Below are 27,113 nucleotides of genomic sequence, written 5' to 3' on the forward strand. Positions count from 1 at the left end.
TTTTGAGAATTTTGGTGCCTTAAGCAATCTAAACATTCATTGAATACAGTATGTGTCTCACGGTTTTGAAGATTTTTTACATACTTTTTATATTTTGTTCTTAAATGAGAGACACCTCTTTATCGCCAGCTGTTCCTCAAATACTTATTTGAAATCTGCCATATGGTTAACATGCTGTAAGCAGGAAGAACAGTATGGAAATAAAAGTGTTTTAACACTATAATTTTGCGATGAAAAATTGTCCTTCCATCCAAAATTAACTTTTGTCCAGCATCTCTGAGTTCTGATTCACTGCACAACCCAAGCTATCTGTTGTGAAAATGACACTGCATTGCAACAATTTATGCTCTATGGAGTGGAGTATGACTTTTAGATGACAAGCCCAAGGTGGCTTTAAAACAGAGTGAGTTATAAGCAATGAAAATTAAATTTGTAGAAATCTCCTGGTTTACGACCTAAGTCAAGAGAATATCGAGGCAGAACAGAAGCAGATGTTGTCTGTATTCTACCTTTGGAATTCTTAGCGGAGCTGGATAAATTATAGTTTTGATTGTGCACAGTAAAATTCATGCAGATTTATTGATATTAAGATTTTTAAACTAATTATAGTTGTACTGAAAGACCGCACATTTCAGTTTTGTCTGCAGTGCATTGTAATAGCATGGTTTCAAACAATTTCATTATTTAATTTTATAAACCAGAATCACAGAATATTCTTAGTCTAAATGCTTTGTAGTTGATTGCAATTCGTCTTGTCTTAAATCACAGCAATGCATCAAACCTACAGTACCTACATTTTCTTCCCTGTTACTGTACATTTAATTCTGTGGTATACAGTAGGTTGGGGTTTTTTTTATCTTTACTTACATCAATATAAACTGCTTAACATGCAGGTTGATTTTTGTTGATAAAATTAATTACTTACCATCTTTCCAGCCTATACAGCAAGTAAAGAAAAGCCTACTGTTAAAATCAGAAATGGGCTTAGGGGAAATTAATGAACTAAGTTGGATGTTCTTCAAGGATGTGCAATCAGTCTATATGAACATTTATGTTAATCACTGTATACGAATTTATGCAAAACAGTGTGCATCAGAATAAAATACTGTCATTAGCCTGCATGGACATAGCATTTTATTCCACTAATAAACCTTCTGTATGCTTAAGATACTATAGCAGTTTTATAACGCTCGGGAGCAAAATATGTTTATGTCCTGGGTAAATGGGACTGATATAAAATTGCCACACGTAAGCTACTGTATGTGGCCTTAGAGCAGGAATAGGATAGGGAAATCTCAGCCAGTGGAGATAAGAAAGTAGGCAGGTATCTCATGACCAGAAGCAGAAGTAGAACAGGAGTAAAACAAAACTTAAATAGGTGTCTTTCTTAAACATAAAGTAGAAGAAAATGTGATCTATGTTCTATTTAAGATGTACCCGGGTGTGTTGTGGTACTCAACTTCTTCCCTCAACTGGGAAACAACATTTTTACAGAGAAGTAAACAAATAGCCCTTTTAATTACTAGTAAAATTGTAGTTCCATTCCAGAAAGTTACTTGTAGGCTTATGTAATAGTAGAATTGTAGTACAATTTATTTTATTTTGTTGAATTCCAGTGTGTGGGGAGAGAATCTGTTTCCCGCAAGGTCTCTTCAATGCCATATTACTTTCAATAGATTTTTGATTTTTAGTAAGGGTGTTTTGTATGTACTGTATTTTTCAAATCTGGGCATAAACTTAATTATGCAGCAATTAGTGAAGATTCATTAGCCAACATTATTCACAGTAACACATAATTGGATCATAGTGAACAACAATCCATCTGTTTAGCTATGAGAAAGACTTTTGCAAACACTAGTCTAAAAAAATCTGGCCATCTGTTGCATAAATCTTCTGAAATTACTATACAGAATATTGAACATTTCAACTGAAAAACCTGTTGAAATATTTCTCACAGCAACATAATGACTAAGTAGGAGGTAAGAGAAGAAAATAAAAAAAATGACACACATAGTTATGCTGGAGACCAAATGTGTGAAATTTGCCTGGTAATGTGATTACATACCATTAAAAACCACAAAGGTTATTCAACCTATGTGAAATTTGTAAACTAATTTTATTATGATGAATAATATGATATTATTATGAATAATATGATGCTACGGTCAAAAGTTTAATCATCTGTTGCAAAAATCTGTTATATAGACTTAACATTTGAAGAAGAACTCACGACTGTATGTTGAATTCTATATTTGCCATTCTGAAAGACTTTTATTATTACTGTAATTAATATTTTAAAAAGTTTGTCTTTTAATTGGTACTGAAATGTTCTGTTAAGAGGGTACATATTTTCCTTTAAATGCATGTACAGTACCTGTACTGTATATTGTATGAGTATTGGAATCAATAGTATTTGTTGCATGTTTAATACAGTAAATTATATATTAATATAAAGTACATTACTTATTCATTCATACAAAAAATGCAATTTGCCTGTTGTTGTCTTTTTTAACACTTTGATGTAAGTAATGCTCTTTTTTTGTGTTTTTTTTTTGCTTTACCTTCCCAAGATGCCCTTTTTTCCCATAACCCCTTCCGTTGCCTGTAACTCCAGCAATTCCTTTATATCTCCACCCTCCATCACATGCTTTTCCTGTACCTTAGGGTCGAGTTGCCAGATGAGAACCCTGGACAGTGGGATAGGAACTTTCCCCCTCCCCGATTCTGCCGACAGGGTGACTGGAAGACACCTCCCCAAGTCCGAATCCAACCCCGAGAGAGTGCTTAGTGTTTCCCCTGAACCTACGGAACACCACGCCCTCGCTGCGTTGCCAAAAGCCACAACCTTAGAAAGAGAAGTGCCTTCAAACTGCGAAACCTGTCAAGATGATCCAAGCAGTATTGGTCAGTCCCTGTCAGACCCCACTGTGGCTCCTTCTAGATGCGTATTACAGAGGCACCTTTCCACTCCTACCATCTCAGGTAAGCAACGTCTTTCTCCAATTTCCGTTCCCAGTTGTACGGATTACATGCATGGGTCGCTGAATTATTCTCATGTATTGACCCACCAACTCCTTGTAACATTCTGTGAAAGGTGGGAAGATGTACAGGACAACTTTCGAGAAACCTCTGTGGAACTACCACTAAAATAGGATGAAACATCCCATTTTAACCATATGCCAGCCTCCTCTTCCAATTCCTATAACCTTGAGTGATTTTTTGTTGTTGTGAATTGTCAATCCCCAAAATGTTGTCCAAATAACTGATTTTTATTTAGCGTTAATTTTAGGCACATTTTGTAATTTTGATGTGCAGTGTGTGCACATACAGTACATACTGATTTCTGCTGTGTTTTAGTCATTTTAAATTACCTGAAAACAGAAAAAAACAAGTACTTAATTACTTAACTAAGTCTTCACCTGTGAAACTCACCCTCACCTCCATGCTCTCTGCCGTTCCCTCACACACACCCCCCCCCCCCCCTTGGCCAAAGGACCCCTGAAAATAAAATTAGACATCTGTGATAGAAGCACAATGCTAGAATGGTTTGAGTGCCTCAGCAGCAGCACTCCAGTCTATGTCCTCACCCCACATACTGTACAAGTGACACTGGGCACCATGGGTTCCGGCTGAACAGAGCTCCATAAAAATAATGTCGCCAAAAAACAGAAGCCAAAGGAGGGAATATGGTGAGAGCAGAAAGTAATATCTAATTCTGCTTCTGCAAAAGGCCAAGAACGGCATTATCATTTAGCAAGAGGGTCAGGTGAGATCAACAAATATCCTTGTTTATAATAGTTTACAAATCTGCCCCACATCTGGACAATATCAGAACATGTACCAAGCTGCCCCTGTCTCCCCCTGGACAGAAACCAGTATCATGTGGCAGAATCTGCCTGGGTCAAACATGCTCTGTGAAGAAAATATAAGTGATTCATTAAATGATTAGGGTTTTCTTCAGCTGTAACAATCAATTCCTTATCCCACACATTATAAAAGCTCCTAAAGGATTGTACAAAGTCCGTAATATAAAGTCTTGAGGATGAAAGTTAAAAATACAGAAGAATAATTATTGCCAATCCATTTGTGACGCAGTTTTGAGACTTGTACTGTAGGTGTATTTAATGTGCTGTAAATGCAGGAGGCATGTGGAGTACTACATAGTTTTGCAACGCGTGCCTGATTTACTTGTGCCTGCCATTTGGCAGTCTCTCATCTTTTAACAGCCATTGAAGTCTTGTTCATTATCCATCCCTTGTGTATTTCATGTGAACAATCTGGAGTGGCAGAAGCAGTGTAAAGAATAACCACGAATGTAATTTACCTTAAATGAACAGAAAACAAATAACAAAGATTATTAATGAACTTCAAAAACATTTGAGCAGGGACACTGACAAGGACATCACAGTTTTTCGGTCTTTTAATTCCAAACTGACCTTCACCTACTCTGCTCAAAAGAAGAGCTCTTAGATCCATGTCAAGTCCAATGAAGGAGCCCTGACACCTGCTAATGTGTGCTTTAACATTTATTGTATTAAGTGGATTATGCAATGAGACACACAGCCACACAGCCACATATGTTAGTCATCAAAGACACCTGCTGCTTGTTAGGTTAAAAAAATACATCTGAAAGAAATGTTCTTTCTAATAGTAGTTTAAAATAATTGGGTAGCTAATTAAAGGTACAGTGACAAGAGATTCATAAGAGAGAGTGATTACAGATACAGATTATATGGTCCATGCTTGAATAATCACGTGTGACCTCAATTCTGCAGCATACAATGGAGTAGACTCCATGATTAAACACTGTCATTATAACAAATTGAACAAAAACATTACAGCACCAGATTGCCTCATAAGTAGAGAATAAGAGGAAAAGTCTACCCTGATCTTATGCAAATTTCCACTGCACGGCTGTTTCTGGAGAGACACTGTTAATTAACTTGTCAGAATGCAGAAGTTGAAAAAGAAAGAAAAAAGCTACAGACAGATATTCCTTGCAATAAGATGTTGACTAATGCTTCTTATGGGCTTTTCACTTTGATTATGAATGGTGCTTAGTCACTAAAGGTTAAAGTTCTTGACTGTTCTCTACAGTAAGAGTTTACTGTTCACGATGTATTATGTGACTCAGCACTTGGAAGGGATTAGTAAGTAATTGCTAAATTGATATATGAAACATTGAAGTCAGTTCTGACTGAAACAACGTGACACTTTGTTTGATCTCTTTGTGCGGAAACATACAAACACTAGTGTAACACTCACAGGTCTGTGAGAAAGACTGTGATGTCAGGAAGAGAAGGTCAGTGAAATCATTAAAAACCCTAATAATGCATGGCCTTTATTTAGCATGATTCATTTTTCATTGCAAAGGTTTCCAGAAAGATTTATAGATTTATAGGAGGGGACCCACTTCATCACCACTGAGGTGCAGCCCCCACCTGGGTAACACCCAGCTGCCATTCTGAACCTGCAGCCCTTGTACACAGCAGATCAGGGGAGGAGTGAGGAAGTCAGTTTAGCTAAGGGGGAATGTTAGGGAGCCCAGATTGTATGAACCCAGAGTAGAATTTATAATAGGATTTGTCAAGATTGACTAGTCATGCAAGAGTACTGTGGAAACAGTAGTTGCGACTCATTGCAAATGACATACAGTATAGTGGATGGGCAGTAAAATAAAATCAGCCATCTCTAATAATATCAAAAAGAATATTTCCTGATATTTTAAGGTGTCAATGTAGAAACACAAACACGAAATAATAAAAAACAAGCTTGTCTCATTAGACACAACATTTGTAGTGGATTTGTAGAAGGAAAATATAAAACATTTACAAAAAAGGAAATGAACAAAAACTGTACAAGAAAGAACAATTGATTGTAATGTGCCTTGTGAACAACGGTTCTCTGTTGCAATTGGACATCAAAAGAAAGACTTAGTTTTCCACATCAGTGTTACCATTTTGCAGATCACATGTAATTACAGTCAGCTGCTAATTTATTGTCTGCTGGGTACACTCAAGGGTATTAGCAAGCCAAGGGCATATGAGGTGCTACATCAACAAATGAACGATACAGTGTGCATTCAGCTCTGACTAGTAGCAAATGGATTCAACATTAAGTGCACAAATGAATAAAAACATCTGCGTAAAGTGATCTGTCTTGGGGTGCTCAGCATTGTATGTGTTGAAAATAAACATCAGGTTGAATTGCTTTTTCACCAACATAGGCATAATGAAGCCCCAGAGACCAAGCGAGAAGGAGCACATCACTGTCCCTGCCAGGATTCCAGAAGGCCATGAGAAACACACAGAAAAGAGCAGGAACAGCAAGGAACACAACAACCTACAAACGGTAAGGATGACACCCGTTAATTAACTTTATCACTCATTTTCTTTGGCTTCTTCTCTTCTGCCTTGCCCCAGAAATCCAAGCTTATACTGTACATAACGAGATCTGTGTTCCTGTGGCTCAGTCCATAGCTCTGCATCTCATAAAAAAAATTGTTATTCTTGTTACAAGTTGGAGAGTTATAGTGATAATGACTGCATGTGCTTCATGTAGGTGTTTGTTAATAACACTTCATCTTTTTAAGCCTATCAGCCATGCATTTTAAAAAGAAAGTTTTCAGAGATATTGTAGACCGTGTGCAGCATTGTCTGTGATTGTTACCCCTCTTCAATGTACTGTATGTACTGATATTAATGTGTCAGGCAGCACAGTGTTGCAGTTGTTCGCACTGCTGCCTTGCAGTGCTGGGGCACTGGGTTCAATTCTGAACCGGGCGCACTGTCTCCATGGAGTTCTGCGGGTGCCCCAGTTTCCTCCCACAGTCCTAAGACATAATGGTAGGTTAATTGGCTTCTCGGAAAATTGGTCCTGGTGTGAGTGTGTCTGTGTTTGCCTTGTGATGGACTAGTGTCCTGTTGGGGATAGCCTGTGGCGCTCTAGGAAATGGAAAAATAGGTATTAATATGTCATATTGTGCAGAGCAATGTGATTCAGACTTTGTCTATAGACTTTGGACCTTTCATTAGGTGTGTACAAGCTTTTCACCTACTAGTTAGCTAGGGTAAAACTTTAATTGTGTATTGCTTTAAAATAGAGGGTATAGCACATGTTTAGCAAACATCTTTTACAGCCAAATTAAGAAAGATTTGTTTTTTTCTGGCATACATTGAAACACTGTTACTCTGACAAGGTAAAATAATTGCCTTTATTGCAGTTGGGAAATAATGCAAAGTTGGAAATAATTCTTTAAACAACTGAGCATGAGAGCATTATACATTATAGATTGATATTTTCTGTGTAAAAATAAAGTGTTACCTGATTGTATTATTAGTATTATAATGTATGTCTATGTAAGTATAGGATTTTTTTAGTTTTAAAACTATGGCTTCTGATAAAGAAATTTCACGACAGAATTTAACATTTTATCAAATGAGTTTTCTCTTTTCCTACCAACCTATGGCAATCCAAGACTCTGAGGGGAAACTGGTTCTGTTGACAATAGCAGAGGTCAAACTCTTCAAAACCAATGTCAGACTCTTCACCAAGAATTCTCTACTGTACATGACAAACCCTGATACCTTGTGTAACCTTGTGGGAAACGCAAACTGTTCTTCAAGAACAGCTAGATACACATCAGCACAAAATGGTCTCAGTGAGTGTGTGGCTGCTTGAAAACCTTTGCTTCAGCCTTTTTGTTATGTTTGCACTCCTCAACCTCACCTTTGTCCCCATTTAAAACCCAGAAACCTCTTCAAAATAATTAGTTTGCCTTGTTTGGGTCCAGTCTAACTATTACTGAACAGATCAGGGTTCTTAGTCACCTGCTTAACCAATGGGGAATCTATCATTTGCATTAATTACAGAGGTCTTCAACTCCGACATTGAACACAACTTCATGCAATATGCCGGAGCTCGCTTGAAGGTTGGAAATTGTCCAAGATGCTTCTGAAGTAAAATTTAAATCTGTGACCTCCTGCTCTCAGAGAGCTGTGTCATGTATTGATCTTCGTAATAGCCAACTGAAGTGCTTAAGATGTATTTTTTTCAAGTGACAGTGGACTTGTTGCTGTATTTAAGGGTTGAAATGTAATTAAATTCCAAAAGGACTAGTAAAAAATGAATGCAATACTTGTTATTATAGTCATTTTGTTTTTTTAAAGAATGTCTGCACTGTTTAAGTAAGTTTATGACATGATTAAGCCAGTATTTCAAATTGCTCTAAATGGCGTGGATTTTAGAGTGGAACCTCAATCCATTTGAATAAAACGGATCCAAAGCATAACTAAGTAAGCAAATTAACAACTGTATAATTGTAAAATACTCCTAATATCCGACGGCAATGAACAGAAACAACAGTAAAAATAAAGTGGTAAATGAAAGATTATTATAAAAATTGCACTAGTTTTAAGTGCTTTGAGATTACAGTAAAAGTACTGTATAAAATAAAATCTGTTCTTAACCATTATATTTTAAATTTTAAATTTTATTTTACCTGTAATAATAAAAGTGTGTGCTGTATATCATATCAGAGTATATCTGAGTACATATACTATACTAGGTTTGTATATAAAATATTCAAAAGTTGACATGGGCAGTGTTTCTTTTTCTTACTGAAAGCCAGTTTTCTTCTGCACTGTTTGGTTTCCTCTGGTTTTAAAACTAAGCAGTGACAAACGAACCAAAGGTGTCCTGAACAGCTATGCGTATCCTGAGCCTGTGCTTTGCGCTGGGAACAAGGATCATCTCTTTTACAAGCAGTTCAGTTCAATGGGCCACATTCTCCTCGGAAGTCCAAGCGTTTCTCTGATAACAAAATGAATCATTAATGGTTACATCTGTATGAAGTTAATTTAGATTGTATTCTAAACCCAAGCTACCCAGTGAAGGAGGCTTTATTGCCTCTAGATTTTGCCGATGTCTGAAATATTGAAGAATAGGGATGCTTTCGTAACCTGGGTTATTGTGGTACAGTATGGTGTGTGTTTTCAACTAGAAGCTGTTTCTTCCTTGTGCAGGACAGAGTACTACGGGTGTGTACATACTCAGGCAGCAGCAGTGGTACCGAAACGGAGTCCGAATACGAATTGCATGAGCCTGGTCCTGATGTACTGGTTGGCCAAATGAAGAAACACAACCAAGGTTAGAAAAGATCTATTTAATGTGAAATACATTCTAACATTCTAACATTCTAACATTCTAACATTTCACTTTGTATCTTCTTCCTGTGTTATTTCAAAGTTTGCTCTACATTATTTAATTTTGGATGTGGTTTTATGCATTAACCTGTTGTGCTTAATGCATATTTAAAAGGGGGTGTAGTTTTGTTATAGTTTAGCATTTTCCACTTTGCCTTGTTTTCCCTATACTATTCATAATAAATCCACTTTGTTTAACATAAGGTTCTTACCATGGGTACATGTACGATCCTGGCCTCCAGGTCATGACAACAGGCACTAAGGGCACTAAGCTGATGTGCCCTCTTTGTGATCCTGGCTTTTGATTTTAAAGAAGATAAAACCAAGCAGACAAAACGTTTTTCCAAAACCTGATCTCCATATGGTGCATACATTTATATATAGACTAATGTAAATCTGGGTTCAGTTATTTAATAGCAAGTGAAAAAACACAGTACCTGACATTACACACAGTAATGTACTGTGTATTGGAAACTAGCATTGTCCTCAATGTAAAGAAACCTGGCATATATGAAATATGAAAACAGTAAATTATACATTTCTTATGAAGCTAAATTCATCAAATAAAATCTGCTGGCTGTAAAGGTCAGCAATTGTAACTCTAACACTGCCTCTCCAACAATAAACACAGAATCCATTATGACGCAAACTGTTTTCCTCAGATGACCAAGATGAGCAAGTGGTAAAGAAGATTGTGGCTGGAAACTCAATGTCAATTATGGACTTCTATCAACACAAGGTCTACACACATTATGGGGAAGAAGGACACAAAGATGTCCCACAATACAGCTTTGAGCACAAGGAGTCTAGCACTGACACAATGGCCGAAGACAACCCATGTGTGAGTATAAAGATCCGATTTCCCTCTGAAACTCTGCATTTGTGTGGTGATGCTTGCTTGGCAGTTCTATTTTTGCTCATTTTGCTCCTTATTGTTTTGAAAAACAAAAGAAAAATCCCACCACTGAGGTTAGGCTGTACTAATTACTGTTCTACAAGCTCCAGTACACACACCGGGATTTCAGCAAGTCTTTCTGCGCCATTCTAAAGTTATGTGGCTTATTCTTTTCTTTGTTTTTCCCTGATAATGACTAGATAACATCAGAGAAAGGCTGAAACAACACACTAATTTCTTCTAGAATGCCTGAATTTGTCCCATCAATCAACACTTCCCTCCCCTCTTGTATAGTGTAAATGCATTACAGTACATGACTTGGAAGTGCCCGCTTATGGGATGTAATTCAACTAATAATGGCAAATCTTCATCATTAACATCAATAACCTACAACTCATAGGTCTAGGCTGCTAGACGGGACATGGTGAATTACTTTGGCATCCCACAGATACTGTCTTAGAATATGGAAATTGCAATTGACAGTGATGGCTTTGACTGTCAGTAATGTTTTATGGGAATAACAATAAAAGTAGAAGACATTATGCTCTTAGAGAAGAGTGCAGTTGTCATTTTGTTTAATTCATTGAATACTTGACAGATTTATTTTAAGGAAGTCTGTTGAAGTTTCCACAGTCTACATTCTGTTCATAAACAAAGCGCACATGAATTTGAGTGTTTCATTGGATTAAAGGTCACTAAAATCTACACGGAATTCTCTCTAAGTATTGTCTCTTGCTTTTTTGATTTGCTGAAATGTTGTGTGCTGAATAAGTTTGTTGTGTGTGCCAGTGGTGTGGTTAATGGACTTTAACCCTTCAGAACTCATAGAGTAAATAACTTTTTTTTAAATAATGTATTCTGCTAAATGATACAGTAGTTCCTTTACAGTATTTTGAACATGTTTAAGAAAAAATAACCACACTTCTGCAGAAAAGAGGATTAAAATTGTTCTCACTTTTTTGGAAAAAAAAACAACTTAATTGCATTCGATCCATGTGCTGCTGTGCCTGTTTTCAGTGTCACGGGAAATTTACCTATCAGTGTTTAACTTTACATAATGACAAATGAGAGTCAGTGACCATGAAAATAAAACTCTTCTGTGTCCAGGCACAGTACTATAACCTAAAAGAAATACTGCACCCCCACCTTATCCAGTCAAAGCTGTATTCTACTAAAGATCAGGCTGTGGTGATTTGGGACAATTACAAAGATACTAGAGATAGTGTAAAAAACTGTACATGTAAGTCCAATCATATAAAAGATAAATTAATTGAGTAGTTAAGATTTGCAGAAAAAGTGTCAATGGAATATTCCTGCAGTCATCACTTTAGGAATGAACGTGAATTAGATTTTGTTTTCTTGCTTTTTTTTTATTTCAGTTTACTTTCTGTTAGATTGAACTGCCTAGCGAAATATACCTATCTCTTTCGGGGGATTGAAAACAGTGTCTTCACAGGTAGTCAGAAAGAGAGAGGTGTCATGCAAGAGGATGAGGTTCAATTAAATGGGAGCCTTAGAGAGGAACGCCACTGAGGTGATGACTTTAGCTTGGGCCTTTTAATAAGGCTTTAGGGTAGGAGGTACTGCAGCTCCAGCATTGCTGTGCTTTTGATCCAAGTCCCCACAGAAACATGATGTGTCAGGGAAAGAATCAAGTGTATTCAAGCCAGCAGGAGAGAGCAAAATCCACTAACACCACACTACTGTACAATATATAAAACAATACATTATTTTTAGAAGCACCATCTTATAAGATAGGGGGAAAAAAACAAAGACATGACTGAATAGATGTCATAAATAATACTGTTGTTTAGGGTTTTACTGTGGGTCTCATTGCCAGTTGTAAAACTGTAGATTTCATACAGTATCTTTATGGTGAATATAATACACATTGGCAATTAATTAAGGTATGAAACATATGTATCAAATATTATCCAGATTTAACTATTAAATGCCTGCAGTATATTTGTATTCAACTTTTTTACTGAAAAATCAAAAAGATCTCAGCAGAGCATCGAATTTGGCCCAGTGGTGAAATAGCTGCTGAAAGAATAGGCTGATGAATTGGCACAGCTGTGGTAAATTCTCCCCAGAATCCCTCACGGTGACAGTAAATGCACTGATGTCCCGCAATCCATAACATTGATAGTTCACATTCTAAACTCAAATGAAAAATACCAACAATAGATGTCTTACTAAACATTCCACTATAATATTTATGTGCTTGTTATATGTGTATGCATTCCATTCCTTTGGTGACGTGACATTATCTCCTGATGTCATCCTTCCTGTTTCTCTTTTTTATTTTGTTTCCTCACGTCCATCAAATTGAAAAAAAAAAATCAGTGCCATTATTATGTACAGTAAGTCTTAAGGTGGTGTCAGAGACAGCGACTTTCTGCATTATGTCCCGTTACAACTAAAAAACACAGTCATATTATACACTTTGTGCTTTGCAATAATACAGACATGGATATGCAGACTTGTTGACAGATCAGTGGTACAGCAAGGTATACATACTCATTTGGCTTTGCAGCTTTGCATGTGTCTGACAGTGTAGTCCGTGAGGGAGAAACCTGTGACATTCTGTTGTCTCAGTCCTTCCCCAGCCCCAATACTGCAATACAGTATCAGATACATGTGAATATTGCAGCAGTGAACCAGTTCTGTCGTTTTTCATCTGCATATGAAACAGAAAAGAGAAAGGTTTTGTTAGAAGCTGGAGAAAAAGGTTGCTGATGGTTTGTATATAACAGGTGCTGGTGCACAGACTGATTGTGATCGATATGTATCGCATGCATTGCTAGGCGTTGCGAGCTTATCTGTGTTTGGTATTGTTTTTGTTCTTTTAATCAAAGCTGATGGGATTCCGTTCCTTTCTGCACACATGAAGATCACACACACACACACACACACACACACACACACACACACACACACACAAACAAACACAAGTGGTGGAGCAAGAAAGAGGCACAGGGTCTCTGTCGGTGCTAGTGATAATTTGGGAAGTTTGTTTGGCCCCACAGTGAGATTTTAGTGTCTTTAATAACCTTTCACAAATACTCAGGAGAGTGATGTAAACTTCTGAAGCTGGCATCAGAGTCCTTACGGCCCAAGCTGGCGCCCATTCATCATGGAGACACCTCCTGACAGCTCCGCCAGCGGGCTGGGCTCTTCTCTGGATCATTCCATCCTTTAGTTGATCTTTAACAGAGATTACTGGAAGCCACTCTGACAGTGGAAAATAAGGCAATCCTTAAATCTTGCCCTCAGAAAACAATTGATATTTGAAAGAGCAAGCAGTTGAAAGTGTTATTATTGAATAAAAAGCTTTCTTTAATTAGTCATCTGCTGAAGCTTCAGTGTTAATATTGATTTTTGTTTCTCTCCTTTCATTTTATAATATATTAATTTATTAATTGCTCTCCATATTTTGCAATTATTCTTTATCCTGAGGGGAACTGTAAATGCAAATGAATTAGATTAGCCTTGGTGGTATAGAGGGACTTGACAGTATTTTTCAAAGGGCTTTGAACAGGCTTCTTATTAAAGGATGAATCATTGCTTAAAACAGCCAATAAAAAATATTTAAATACAGATCATTTCTTTCCTATATCCTTGTTTTTTAAATTTAATGTATATATGGAAGTGTGGCGGTTCACATTTGAAACATACCATATTTAGTTTGTGTTTATCAGGTTTAGTTGCAAGATTGTCATATATTTAAACAGTTTGTCATATATTTTGCACAGAAAAGTTTACATAAAACCTAAGAATAAGAAAAGAAGAAAACCTAACCTAATTTAAAAAATTAAATATATAATATATAGAAACTTTACTTCACAATATTATGTATTTTAAGTGTTGGAAATAGTCTTTTGCAGTTGACATGGTCTTGACTCATAATGACTTACAGTATGTTATTAACATGTATTTTTTATTCTAAAGCAAATGATGTGTTAATATTAATGACATGTAAACAATTTTAAACTCTGATATATGACAATCTTGCTCTTCCATGATAATGATAGTTCTTATCCCACCAGGGAAAATGGCAGATGTTGTTTTATAATTGTCTGTTTTCCTGTCATTGTCATTGTCAAGGATCACTACACGTTTGTTTTTAATTGCTCAGATCACATAGACTAGGTTGTCTATATTTTCCCAAAATAAAATATGTCCATAAACCCATACAGATAACATAAAAATGCTATTGGTATGAGACTGCTGAAACATTCATATGTCAATGACAAATTACTGACATTGCCTATAGTCTAGCACAACTTTTCTAAGAGATACAGAATGTTTCAATTAGATTTTTCTGTAGAAAGTTATGAAGTTACCTTTTATAACATTCTCTTCTGAACGGATAATGTAAAATGGATTTTTTAAGCAAAGTAATATTATACATTATTATACTTCTGGAACATATTTAAGCTACTGTATATTTCACTTCAGGGCTTTTTTATGATGTAATTCATAAAAATGAATTTAAGCATGAGCAAGCAGGCATTTCTTTCCTGCAGTAGCCCCCTAATTTCTTTTGATTTCTCTTTATATATTTAAGAACCACCATTTGCTAAAGGCATCCCAGACACATAATAGTAATCTTTGGTCCCGGGTCTGATTTTGGCCCTTCTGTGGGGAAGGTGCTATCTCTCCCCATCTTCACATGAAGTTTTACCAGGTACTCCAATTTGCTTCCTTCCTCCAAAGCTAATTGGTGTCGTTAAAATAGCCATGTGCAGTATGTGAGTGTGCCATACGATGGGATGGTGTGCTCTTCGGGGTTTAATCACTCCTTGTGCCTGGTGCTTCTGGAGTAGGCTCTGGGCTGTGTGATCCTTGCCAGGAATAAGCAGCTTTCTGATAATAGATAGTTAATATCATGAATAATTCTAATAGATTTTCTTGATAATTCTAATGGATACTAGACTAATAGAAGAGGCGATCCACTTCAACCACCACTGAAGTGTAGAGTCCACCTGGATGGATGGGCTTTTAAAACGCATCACTCACTGCAAAATGTAATTTTAATGTAAAATCCTGCATTTCTGTAAAACCGTTAATTACACAGATTGATTTAAAAAAGGAAGTATTATGTATAGCATTTGTGGTTCACCTTTTTCATAAAAAAATATATTCAGAACAGGCAATTATTCTTTTTCAAGTAGTATTTTAAATCAAAAGCCCTGCATTTCTTTGACAGTCCCCCTCTTATTTACAATGTGTTACCACTGTCCAAACTGGAAACTTAAACTTCAGCAGGACAGATAAGCTCTCATCAATTACACTATAATTCAAGTTCACAAGTGCCGTGCAAAGACACAGGAGGCACAGTTGTGAAGAAGGCCAAAAAAATCCATGCCTATATACACTTTTCTTACACTTGACCAATTGTGCACAGCATCCTGGCTGTTCACGATGCACGATACATCCCAAACCATGACTATTAGGTCCAACATGTGCAAAAATATATGTCCTTCTACAAGTAGAGTCTTGTTTCTCAACGTACCAGAGAAAGCAACTGCACAGCAGGCAGTTACATTGTGTTAGTCTATGTGTCTGCTCTAACACCTGTATATCTTCTTGTATTTCTTTTGTTGTTATAAAGTACTACTTTATTACTAATTGGCTTCATGCAAAATATATTTTTTGGGTTATTTGTCTTCTGAAACATTGACCAGCAACTGATTATTAACGAGGAGTGTCGCCCACAGACTTAGAAAGTTATTGCGTTTCTCAAAATTGCTACCAATCAAGGACAAGGGTTTTCCCCAAAATATAAAGTATTTCCTTGCTTTGGTAAGATGCCGAATCAGAGGAACCCTTGATTGCTGTTCCCCACTGGCACAAACCACAAACACTAATCACTAATCACAATCAAGCTACATAACGCAGGGCATCTTTCTTGCCTTTCGTAACTAAGCTGACTGGTGTTTTCATGGTAATTTATAGACGTGAACAAAAAGGTCGAAAAAGATAAATTAATGCATAAATTGCCATTGACTCACTGTGCCTTTGAGATTTAAGTCTTCTTAATTGAATATGCTATGTAGTCTTGAATGTAGCTCACTGGCTAAACGTTCAATGTTTCCTTTTTTACAGTCTCTAATGATCAGTACCTTAGGAGTACACTGCATAATATTTTAACTAGCTATGATTAAAACTAGTAATAGCTATAGTTTCCATTACAAGTACAGGTTAGATTAGATTTAAAGTTTATTTTCAGTATGAAGTGTAGACTTTCGTTGTTCAAAAGTACATTGCATGTACTATCAGAAAGCAGAAGTGAAACATGATTAAAGAATTATTAAAAACATTGCACTATGAGTCATTTTTGCAAGGAAGCCTCAGGTTTTTCATATATTCTGCAAGATAAGTATGTTTTCCCAATGAGGCTACCAATTAATATCCAAAGTAGGTTTGCCTTTGGTCAGGTGGAAGGTTGTTAGAATATGAAAATTATGCTTGTGGTGTCCAGTTCAGCTTGTATATTTAAGCTTTCAGGATTACCTAATTGTGAAAGTACTCTGTTTTCTATACAAAGTTCAGTAATAAGTACATCGGTGTGCTTTTCTAATTACTATAAGCAAAAGGAAGTATTTTACCATGAAAACTTTGTACATTTCTGGATATTTAAAAACCATTTCATGCTTTGATCAAAATACCCTGTGACTATAAATGAAATTCATAAGAGTTTCCACTGTAGTATCATAAAAAATGTCCAATATAGATGAAAACGTATGTCCATCTACATTGGGTAATTAATATTTATTTTGCATGACGTAATATACAAAAGAAAACTCTTAAAAAACAGAATTGGATGTCTCTTTAGACAGCCAGTTTTCCAGTGATGTGAATAAGATGTGACTAATTAATATTATTATATGCTGTGATTCATATCTTTGTCCATCATATGTTTAACATGTATAGCCCTGCTGTTTCTCTGCTGGGATTCAATCACGGTTGACTACAGGTTAGAGCAGACACAGTGCCACTCTCTGGACAGTGGTGAACCCCGCTGTGCTCTTCTGCTGTGGGAGAATAGTCTGGTTTTCAAGGGGGTGACATCACTTATTCAGTGCACTGGGCCCTGTTACACTGGTGACTGCTGTACTCCGTGTTCAGTCATTCATTATTTTGGAAAGGTGAATATACACATGTTGAAGGTCAATGCATAATAATAACATAGTTCCGTTTTTTCCTCAACAAGAAAAGTCACAACTGTGTTGGTACATGATGGTAACCATTTAGATTAATCAGTCTGTCAAATAATATGAAAAATATTGTTATGCAGCTGAATTAGTGACAGGTCTGTAATATTGCTTTAAGTGTGATTTACAGTATTTCCCAGGGATTGTCCTACCTGCATTTGAGATACTCGGTAAAAACCTATGGGTAGTGTCAACAGGAAGCTTTGAATTGGTTTCTAGTTTACAGCCAACTATAAATATGTGCTGGTATTAGATACCCATCATTTTCTGAATGTGGATGTGATATGTATTACACAAAGATTAATTAAAAAGGTCTCCAGAGAACACTGGAAGGGATAACGTCTGTGTCTATAATTAATTAACACTGTCTCCATAGAAAGACTGATCCCTAGCCTGTTGTACAATCCATCCATCCATTATCAGAAAAACACTTATTCTTTGGAATTGTCATGCAGAATAATACGTCTTGCTATTCCTTAAACATACTGTAGTTAGACATATCATTTATTTTATTTGCTGTGATAACTGGTATGACCAATAATGAGAATTCTCAACATCCACGAATTACATAAACCTCTAAAGTATCACTCCAGCTGCTAATTAATTATTAGTCTCATTGTTGTGGGTTCAAATCCCAGTCTGAACATTTAGGGCCATGTACCTTTGAGCACAGTGCTGTACACCTAGACTGCTCCAGTAGATATCCAGCTTTACAAATACAAATCAGTTTGGATAAAAGCATCAGTCAAAAAGATAGATACTTTATTGATCCCGTGAGGGAAATTGCAGAATAAATAAATAAATTATGAATAATAATAGTAGTAGTATTCCTCACACTGGTGTGATGATTATAATAGTAACTGTACTATACCTGAAGCAATGAATCTTTTGGAATAAATGGTAATCAATTCCTAACATTTTAACTAACTGTTTAACTAGTATAATAAAATATACATTCATTTAAATTCTTACCAAGTTTATTTAAAATGGTAAATAAAAAGATAAGATAACTCACTTATGACATTCATGTTTAAAGTTGACAGTTGATGCAATGCTGTCCTTTCATTTTCAGTTATCTGGCACAAGATTGCACTCTCTAATCTACACAAAATCAAGAGCTTCTGACCCAACAGTCCTTTATAAAAACAATTGGATGCCAGAGGGGTTTTGTGTCACGAAATTATACTCAGTCAAGTCTTATAGTTGAGTGACAATGGGCATTTAACAGTGATTAACAAGTCTAGCATTTTCCTGTCAGAGAGGAAGCATTTGATAGAATTGGTAACAAAAGGCATTTAACTGCACTTCTCTATTTAATGCATGAATTTAGAAATACTGTATAAGAGCTGAAGATACTGACTGTTTGCAATTAACACTTCCTTCCTGATTGTATTACCGATTGTATTAAAACTGAACATACCAAGCCAATTTTGATTAGTACAGAACAAATATACTGTAGCATTATGTACCAAACTATAGGCATGAAGAGAAAGGCTTTTTAGGTAACCCACCTTCTATCTACCCAAGACAAATGAAAAGCACTGAGCACTGCTAATTATGCCATTAAAACTTAATAATGGGAATGTTCCTGGTCCCTGAGATGCATATCATAATGTAATTTTAGCCTTGGCAATAGAGGGAGGACTTATTTCATTAATCTGGGGAGTGTGTTTGGTCTCTGTTGGGTAGGTCATGGACTGATACAATGCTGTGATAATGGGATTTTTGTTTAGGACCTAAAAAACAGTATAGTAGACATTCAGCCTAGTGTGAAAAGCCAGTGGTAGATTGTTATGAGAACAGAGGCAAAGACATTGTTAACCATAACACAGTTAGAGAACCCTGAATTCTGTTTCTAATTTGAGAAGGCAGTGGAGAAAGGAGGAGTGTAATGAATTACTATATGAACAGCTTCATCATTGTGGGTTACTGTAGCTGCAGAAGAGCTCTTTACTAATACAGAGTCAGACATGTTGGGAATAATTCAGCTCTAGAAATATAAACTCTTGCTACTACAGATCTGTTTTTTTTTACTTTGTTAAGAGATTACTTGATCAATTGAATTTAATTTTTTTAAAAGGGTAGAAAATTTTAGAAAATTAAGAAAACAGAAATATATTCTTAAATATTAAAAAGATACCAAGCAACATAAATATTTAAAATATCAAACGGATGCATAGAAGTGTTTTTAAACACTGCACATTTGTACAATACCTCCAAAGATAAAGTATCTATATTGCAAGTTCAGTAAATAAACCATCTGTAAATATAAAACAATAAAAACATTACAAATATTCTGCTTTCCACTTTAGCTAATGTTTTTAATACAATGGGGGATGTAACTTCTGTTCAGAGGTATAAAATGTTTCAACTGTTTTATTTCAGTTTTTAATTTATGTATTGATTTTAGGGATCTTCTTCAAATCCTCATTACATGTTTTGTTCCTCATACAGTATGTGACTCACAGGAATCTGTGTTGAGCTCCAGCTCTAGTATAATAGCCAGGAGGAGTTTACCTAAGCAGAAGGTGTATAATTTCAAAAAGCTCACTACATATTAAAGACTCAGTTCTAAAGGACTGTGTTGGTATTTTGTGGTGTTGCTAGGCTTTTTTTTTTTTAATTCAACATTCAACTTCAACTTTGCCAGGAGGTCACTCATAGATCACCATGCACACTTAAAAGAGACAGTATATGTAATTCCAACTAATCGATTTAAAAGATAATCTTATAGGTTGCTGTTCGTAAATGGGATTCCCAACAGTGGCTTTGGATAATCCATGTGAAACAACCAAGCTAACAAAGGTGCTGAAGTCCTGCTGACACAGGTTTAATAAGTTTTGTCAATGCAGTAGCAGAAACAAGAAATCCTGGGGTGTCTGGTCTCAGGGATCCTCGGTGAATATTGTTTCTCACACTGTCAAATACAATGACACACCTGAAGAAGACTCCACGGCCGAAACGTTGTGTTCTCTTTCTTCTTTTTTTCAGCATGGAATAAACCTATTACTTGTTCCTCTGTAAAATACAAGCGCTGTGTTGTCACTCGGCCGTATTGAGAAAACTTGGATTCTACAGTAACTGACAACAGGAACAGCTGTTTTACAAGACACCCCACTGTACTCTATTTGTACAGATGTCAGCTGCCTAACAGTTTCATGATATTTTATAAATTAAAATCTGTATGTGTTCTCTAATAATTATTTATGTAAGTTCTGCAAGATTACAGAAAAAGTTACTGAGCTTCACAATAATATTTCTTACATGAATTACTATTTTCCTAAGCAATCATGAATTTGAGCTTGATTATTACTTAATTTATTTATTATGGCTGATTGGAGAGTGAATAGGGTACGTTATTCCTGCTATATTAGTGTTGTGTTTACCTACTAGTACATAGGTCTGCAGTCTCCTGTCTAAAGAGCTATCTAATCTCAGTGGAAAAAATGGAAGATACTAGTGTTTTAGGGACACATTAAATTATCTAACCCTAGCAACCCAGTGTGGAATCTACAGTCAATCCTTTTAAAAACAAAAGAAATCTTACAAATTTATAAATCTTACTTTCTACCCCATTTGGTAGTTAATAACTCATTGATCCAGGAAGCAAGAAAAAAAGAAAAGAAAAAGAAGCCAGGGTACCAGGGTATTAGCTTAAACAACATGGCTGGGTTTTAAATATCATAGACTCTGTGTGTATCTGTGTTGCTGTTGTTGTTGTTTGATTCATATTGACTATTCCTTAAGATCTTATTTCCATATACAGTAAGTGATACTCTAGTTTGAATAACTGTTTTTTGTACATTACTTTATGCAGTGCATTACATGTAATAGACATCAGACTTATTGGTCGATAAATTATTTTTATCGATAAATTCAAGCGCTTTGAGAAGCCACCTTTAAAGGCACTATATAAAATAAAGTGTATTATAATTATTATTATTCTTGGTTCAGGTATGTCACCCTTTAAATGGATTGGGCTGTCATAGTAATTCTGCAGTCCATGGGCACTGCCTCTTTCTTGAGCGACGGTCCCAAGGGCTCTAACTCTGTTTTAAAATTTGGTGATAATTCTGCTCTTTTGCTTTAAAAGCTTTTGTTTTTTAAATGCATTTTCAATGCTTAGCGTACAACACAAATGAAATATTTTCATTTTACATTGGCAAATTACAGACACCATCACTATGTATGCCGTGCAGTTTGCAGATCTACAGAAGCACACAGCCTGATTTCAATTAGCTTAACTGTTATAGCATCTGAGTTTGCTGTTCCCTGCAGCTATTTGACTGATGAGCAGCAATTTGTTTGTCCAGTTTTGAGCTGGGCAGACTCCAGGGAAATACAATGAAAATGCATGAAGAAAAATTCAGCTTACTTTAAATTCCAGGAAAATTGCCTGATGGTGTGTTTGAAGTACAATCTTTAGTAGCAAACTTCAATTGGCCAGTTCCAATCAGTTTCTACTAGCAACCATTTAATTGTAAGTGGGTTTCAGAACATTTTAAGTGCAATTGTGATTACCCATATGGCAACATCCCCCACATTTTAGACACTGCCAAACGCACAGTGTATTTGAAAAAAAAACACAGAATGACATGTTGACTTAAATGTTTTTCTATCGGAAGGCCATTTTTGTAACTTTCAGCATAGTCGAAGTTTGTATAACTCTCTTTGTCTCTAGTACAGTATGTGTACAATATTTCTAGTATTCATACAGGTTAGTCTGCAGGGCGATAATAGAATTGGAATAATGGAAAGTAATACAGGTCAAACCCTGAGAATAACTGGTGTATGCGTGTATGCTTCTGGATTTTCTCAAGGCAGTTGTGAAGGGTTGGGCTTGATCCCTGCAGTGTTGTCACCTCTCAGTCAGTGGAAGAGACCACTGCGCCGGATGGCATCTGGAAGATATGAAGTCACCTGGGAATGTGAAACCACATCTCAGCTCATCTACCCCTCTTTAATAATGCCTCAAAACAGGGTTATACTTGGACGGAGGGCGAACACAGTCATCTCCAATTTCAGAGTCAAATTTCAGAAATGATGTTCTTTTAAGTGACTCCTTTCCAGAGATTATGTTTAGATGTGAACTCGTTGAAGCCCATTAGAGAAATGCTTCCACCCCGGTCGGGGGCACAGCCATGTGGGCTATGATGGAGACAAACAGCTCTCAAGCATTTGAGAATGTCAAACTGCACATGTAAAATATGTAGTTTTTTCTTTTCCTTCTGATGACAACTGAAAAGGTTGTTTTTACTGTAAGCAGAAATCTAAGAGCTTACAGGTATACAAATGTTCATTGAAATCCTTGACTGAAGAATTTACAGGCTGAAAGGAAATTATCCACATGTGGCTTTGTTTCTACAAATGGGTCTAAATTCTATGGCTGGTTAATCACACTGTACATGTCTAAATAGCTGTAGTTATTGTTCCTCAAATTCAAAGAGATGTAAACCGATTATGCACCACAGCTTCCAAGTACTTTTGTCATTTTTGTCAAGCTACATATTGAATCGAAAGTACACTTGTTACATAGCAACTTCAATTTTAAATTAGGTATGTTACACATTTGGTGGAATACATTGTAGGCACACTGTACATTGTAACTATTATAATGTAGACTGCTACTCCTTTATTAACGTGTTGCACACTGAAGGTGTCCTGATTATTTTATGCTGTGTAATTGTGTTGATTAGGATTTAACTGATTTAATTGTTTTTGATTTTGCTGTGTTATTGCTGTACATCTAAAAGGCTCAGATGTGTAATTAATCATCTAGCTCCTTTTAACAGTGCATTGCCATTATAGTACTATTGTGAATGGCAGACCAGTCCATATATTAACTCTTAGCATGCCTGTCTGTTTTTGTTTTAATAACAGGAAACGAAGCAAGTGGAAGAGAAGAAACAAGGGCCTAAGATGTCAGACTTTTCTAAAATCTCCCTGGAGTCTCTTAACAAAATCAACAGCAACAGCGGGCCCTTTGTGGAGAAAGAAAGGAAGACGATAAGCAAGGCTGATGGGGCAAAAGATGAACATTGCGGGACTGAAGAAGCTTCTTCAAGTTGTTCTGATAAGCCTGGTGTGGACAATCTGGAATCACTGAGTGATTCTTTATATGAAAGCTTTTCCTCTTGTGCCAGTCAAGGCTCCAATGATGTATAGAGATATAGAGACATGCAGGTACATACGGGGGGGTTCTTCCCTGTGGAGCACTTAATCTAGAAGGAGGAGTTGATGGAATTATAAAAAAGAACATTCCCAGTGTTGCAGAGAATGAAAGCACACTGTAATTGTCACTGTAAGAGCAGCAATATTTGAAATCTGCATTTCATGGCAGAGTGTACAATTTCTGAGATTTTGAGGAAAATTGCACTGTTATAAATACTGTACAAAGATGCCTGTAAATTCAAATCAAAAATATATTTGTAGCAAAATGAAAGAAAGCAATAAATAGTATTTCGGTGCCATCATCTGGGTTTACAGATTTGTCTAAAATACATGGTTTGTTAACTTATCTGTAATTTCGTTTAAAATCATCCATATTTTAATAGATGTACTGTAATCTGGTTTTGGATAATGAATGAGGCAAAAGGAAAATCTCTTCTGTGGGTCGTAGATTAACTGTTAAACAAGGAGGACAGCAAATACAGAAAAACTTACTGGCAGATAATATTGATTAGGCTATAGTTATGCATACCCACTTCCCTCACTTGAATGAAAATCCATAAAAACTGAGTTCTTTGAGAGCGTGATCTTTATTTTCATTGTTGCCGATATAAGATAGTAATAGATAATACATCAGAAAATCACTATAGGCTGCTGATATTTATAAAACTGAGTTTATTTTTACAGTTTTTATTTTAAAGGGCATTTACTTTTATAGAGAGTTGAAACCAAATTTGAAAGAAAGACAAAGAATTTGTTTGACTATGAAACTGAAGCACATACTGTACTTCTCCTAAATATAGAAAACCAGAGAATCGAAGGAAGTTAAACCAATTTTGAAAGGACGAGCTTCCATTATTTTTTTGGAAGAATGATTGACAGCAAGATGTGGCTTTCAATCATCATTTAATGAACCTGGCTGGACCAAGTGAAAATATTTGTTAAAGTAATTCGGGTTTTTAGATTAGGGATGTGAGAGATTACTTCAAAGTTAGGGTAACTTTAAGGAGGGTATAGTGTGATTGAGGTATACCATCAATCATTTCAAATTTACTATTTCAGAAAGACTTTCTTAATAACAGTACAGCTAATGACATTCAGATTTTCCAATGCACAACATAGTGAGGTATGTGTACTCCAATTTACCTTTATCTTAAAGAAAACAAGAAATACTATAAACATTTTTATACACTGGAATTTTCACAACTGTGCTGTCAAGTCAATGTGAAAAAGTAGGCATGACAAAGTTCTTAATAAATTTGTATAGAATACTTTTTATGCAGAATATATTACTAGCTTCTACAACAACAGTACAGATTTGCAGCCGAATATCGCCTCATTTCATTTTCATTGTCATTTCTATTCTGTTTTTATGTGTAAACAGTGCTCTTTGAAGTGCTGTTTGTTAATAATTCTGTTACAAGATCAGACACAAGCCATCAGGGACTGATAGCATGCACAAAAATATAGATCCTTAAATTGTATGTGACAATAGTTGCTTTGTAAACTGTTCTTTGTCTTGAACAGTTCTTTTAAATTGTTCTGTTTTAGTTTTTTGAGAAACCTGAAAGTGTGAAGGTCTGTAAATCTTTTATTTTAAATTGTTGTTCTGTAAAAACTATTAGCACAACCAACATCACCTTAACTCATAATGTTCTGGGTTTTTTTAAAGTCTTGACCAAAATCCACATATACAGTATACAGATCACTTTAACGGTGCTAACAAAGAAAACACACTGTATTTCATTTTTTTTCTATGAAACTGTGTTCATATGTAAGGAGAGAGTCTATTTCAAATGACAACTGTATTTTTCTAGCTGTGATGTATTTATACCTACTTTTGTATATGCAACTGTAAAGTAGCGTATTGTATTATTTCTGAATTTTTCCATTATTGTTAAATTTTAAGATAATATGGTACCAACAGTGTTACTTTGGTAATTGTGCAATTTTTTGCTTTTACAGTAGAATTTTATGCCATATTTTATGTAATGATGTTGTCATAAATAAAATAATTTCTGTTTTTTTTTTAAGTTTTAAAAATGTCTGATTGTAATTGGAAAGCTATTTTATTGTCATTCAGTTTTTTTTCAGGATATTTAGGGGGAAATGTATAGCTATATGTATATATAGATACATACATTATAACTCTGTAAACTTGAGAATGTGAAGGACAGTGTTACTTAATTACACCAGATAACATCTGGAAACGTACAGTATGAATCATCACAAAAGGACACTAAACACATAGATAAATCTTCAGTTGACTAATACTTATAATTCTTAATTTAATTTACTGTACGTAGAATGATTTATCCAAGGGGATATCAGAGAATAGACATTTCATCCACCTACTGAAGTGCAGCCCCCACTTGGGTCACGTGAGCAATTCTGCAACAGAGCCCCACTGCGCAGCAGATAGGGTGGAGTAGAGAGAAATTACTTCACCAGTTGAACTTTAGGAGAGGCCTGATTGTGTATGACCAGAATAGCATTTAGTCTGAACAATGTGACTGGCACCTATACAAACAGTGCTATTGGTTTTGATCCTGGCCTGGTAATAAGGACTTTGCTTGAACATTTCATCCAAAGGACAGCATCTCCAGCAGGTGTCTCTAGCCTTTGGTATGAAAATTCAGATTCCAAAGGGATGATCGACCCCTACTGGTCAACCAACACTCACATCAGCAACCTACTGTAGTTTTCCATTGAGGTCTCCGCATGCACTACTGGCCAGCCCCAGTCTTGCTTGGGTTTTGTGGTTCTATGTGATCAGACCACAAGGTGATGAAGCTGTTGCCAGCAAAACAATGTTAGAGTGGAACTGATCGTTTAGAAGCCTATTTAATTAAGGTACTATTAGCATAAAAAGCCACATACATCTTAATAACCAGAAGAGTAATGTGGAGCAAGATTTTGAATAGTAATACCTTAATCAATTCATATACTGTACTTAAAAAATGAAGCACAATGAAATCAAATGTTTTCTCAGATATAAATTGTTTTTGTTGAAAAAGTTTTAAGAATTATGAAATACTAAATCAATTAAGCATAAAAAAATGGCACTATCTGTGATGCTGAAGCCTTATGGTTAATCATAAATGACATTTTGAGCTGCTCTGTGACATTAAAATTCAGGCTGGCCACATTTGGCTGGGGGACAATTTGTCATTGTTTGGTCTTAAATTCAATTATAAGCAAAAATTATCCTTTTCTTTTTATAAACTCATGGTGTTTCTTCAAAGATTACCACAGAGGCTTATCTGCTTTAAACGTGAATCTCTTATCTCCGAGATACAACAGCCGGGCCATAACTGCTCTTTAGCAACTTCTGATTATCAACAGAAGAATAATTAAGCTTTGAATATGGAAAATGTCTACAAGTATCAAAAATGGTCATTGATTTTTCTTACTTTGTTCGTTTTCCTTCTGTCTGAGCAAAAGACAACATTACCTTGTAGAAAACATTACTGTAAATGGTATATCTATGAAACACTAAGCTTCTAGAAAACAGAAGACTCAACCAGAAGAATATAACACATCTAAATAAATAGCAAGTGAGAGGGATGGTGGTGTGAGGGGTTTGCATGCTCACCCCTATGCTCGTTGCTTGGGTTTTCCCTGGGT

The 27,113-nt window shown here is 35.8% G+C and overlaps 1 protein-coding gene across 4 annotated transcripts in view; it reads left to right on the forward strand.

Moving 5' to 3' along the window:
- The window catches only part of LOC102692698 (nck-associated protein 5), a 150,133-nt gene extending 124,634 nt beyond the window's left edge, over window positions 1-25,499 (forward strand). For 3 of the 4 annotated variants that reach the window (XM_015358337.2, XM_069196267.1, XM_015358338.2), the window contains 5 exons: window positions 2,665-2,982; window positions 6,227-6,351; window positions 9,024-9,147; window positions 9,866-10,044; window positions 23,199-25,499. In XM_015358337.2, coding sequence (XP_015213823.2) covers window positions 2,665-2,982; window positions 6,227-6,351; window positions 9,024-9,147; window positions 9,866-10,044; window positions 23,199-23,483 — 1,031 coding nt within the window. In that variant the 3' untranslated portion in view covers window positions 23,484-25,499. Of the gene's footprint in view, window positions 1-2,570; window positions 2,983-6,226; window positions 6,352-9,023; window positions 9,148-9,865; window positions 10,045-23,198 lie in introns of those variants that run through there. The other variant, XM_069196268.1, reaches the window with a different exon arrangement.
- The last annotated feature ends 1,614 nt before the right edge of the window (window positions 25,500-27,113 follow it).

The sequence above is a fragment of the Lepisosteus oculatus genome, chromosome 12, assembly GCF_040954835.1.
Source record: "Lepisosteus oculatus isolate fLepOcu1 chromosome 12, fLepOcu1.hap2, whole genome shotgun sequence".
In the NCBI taxonomy this organism is placed as follows: Eukaryota; Metazoa; Chordata; class Actinopteri; order Semionotiformes; family Lepisosteidae; genus Lepisosteus; species Lepisosteus oculatus.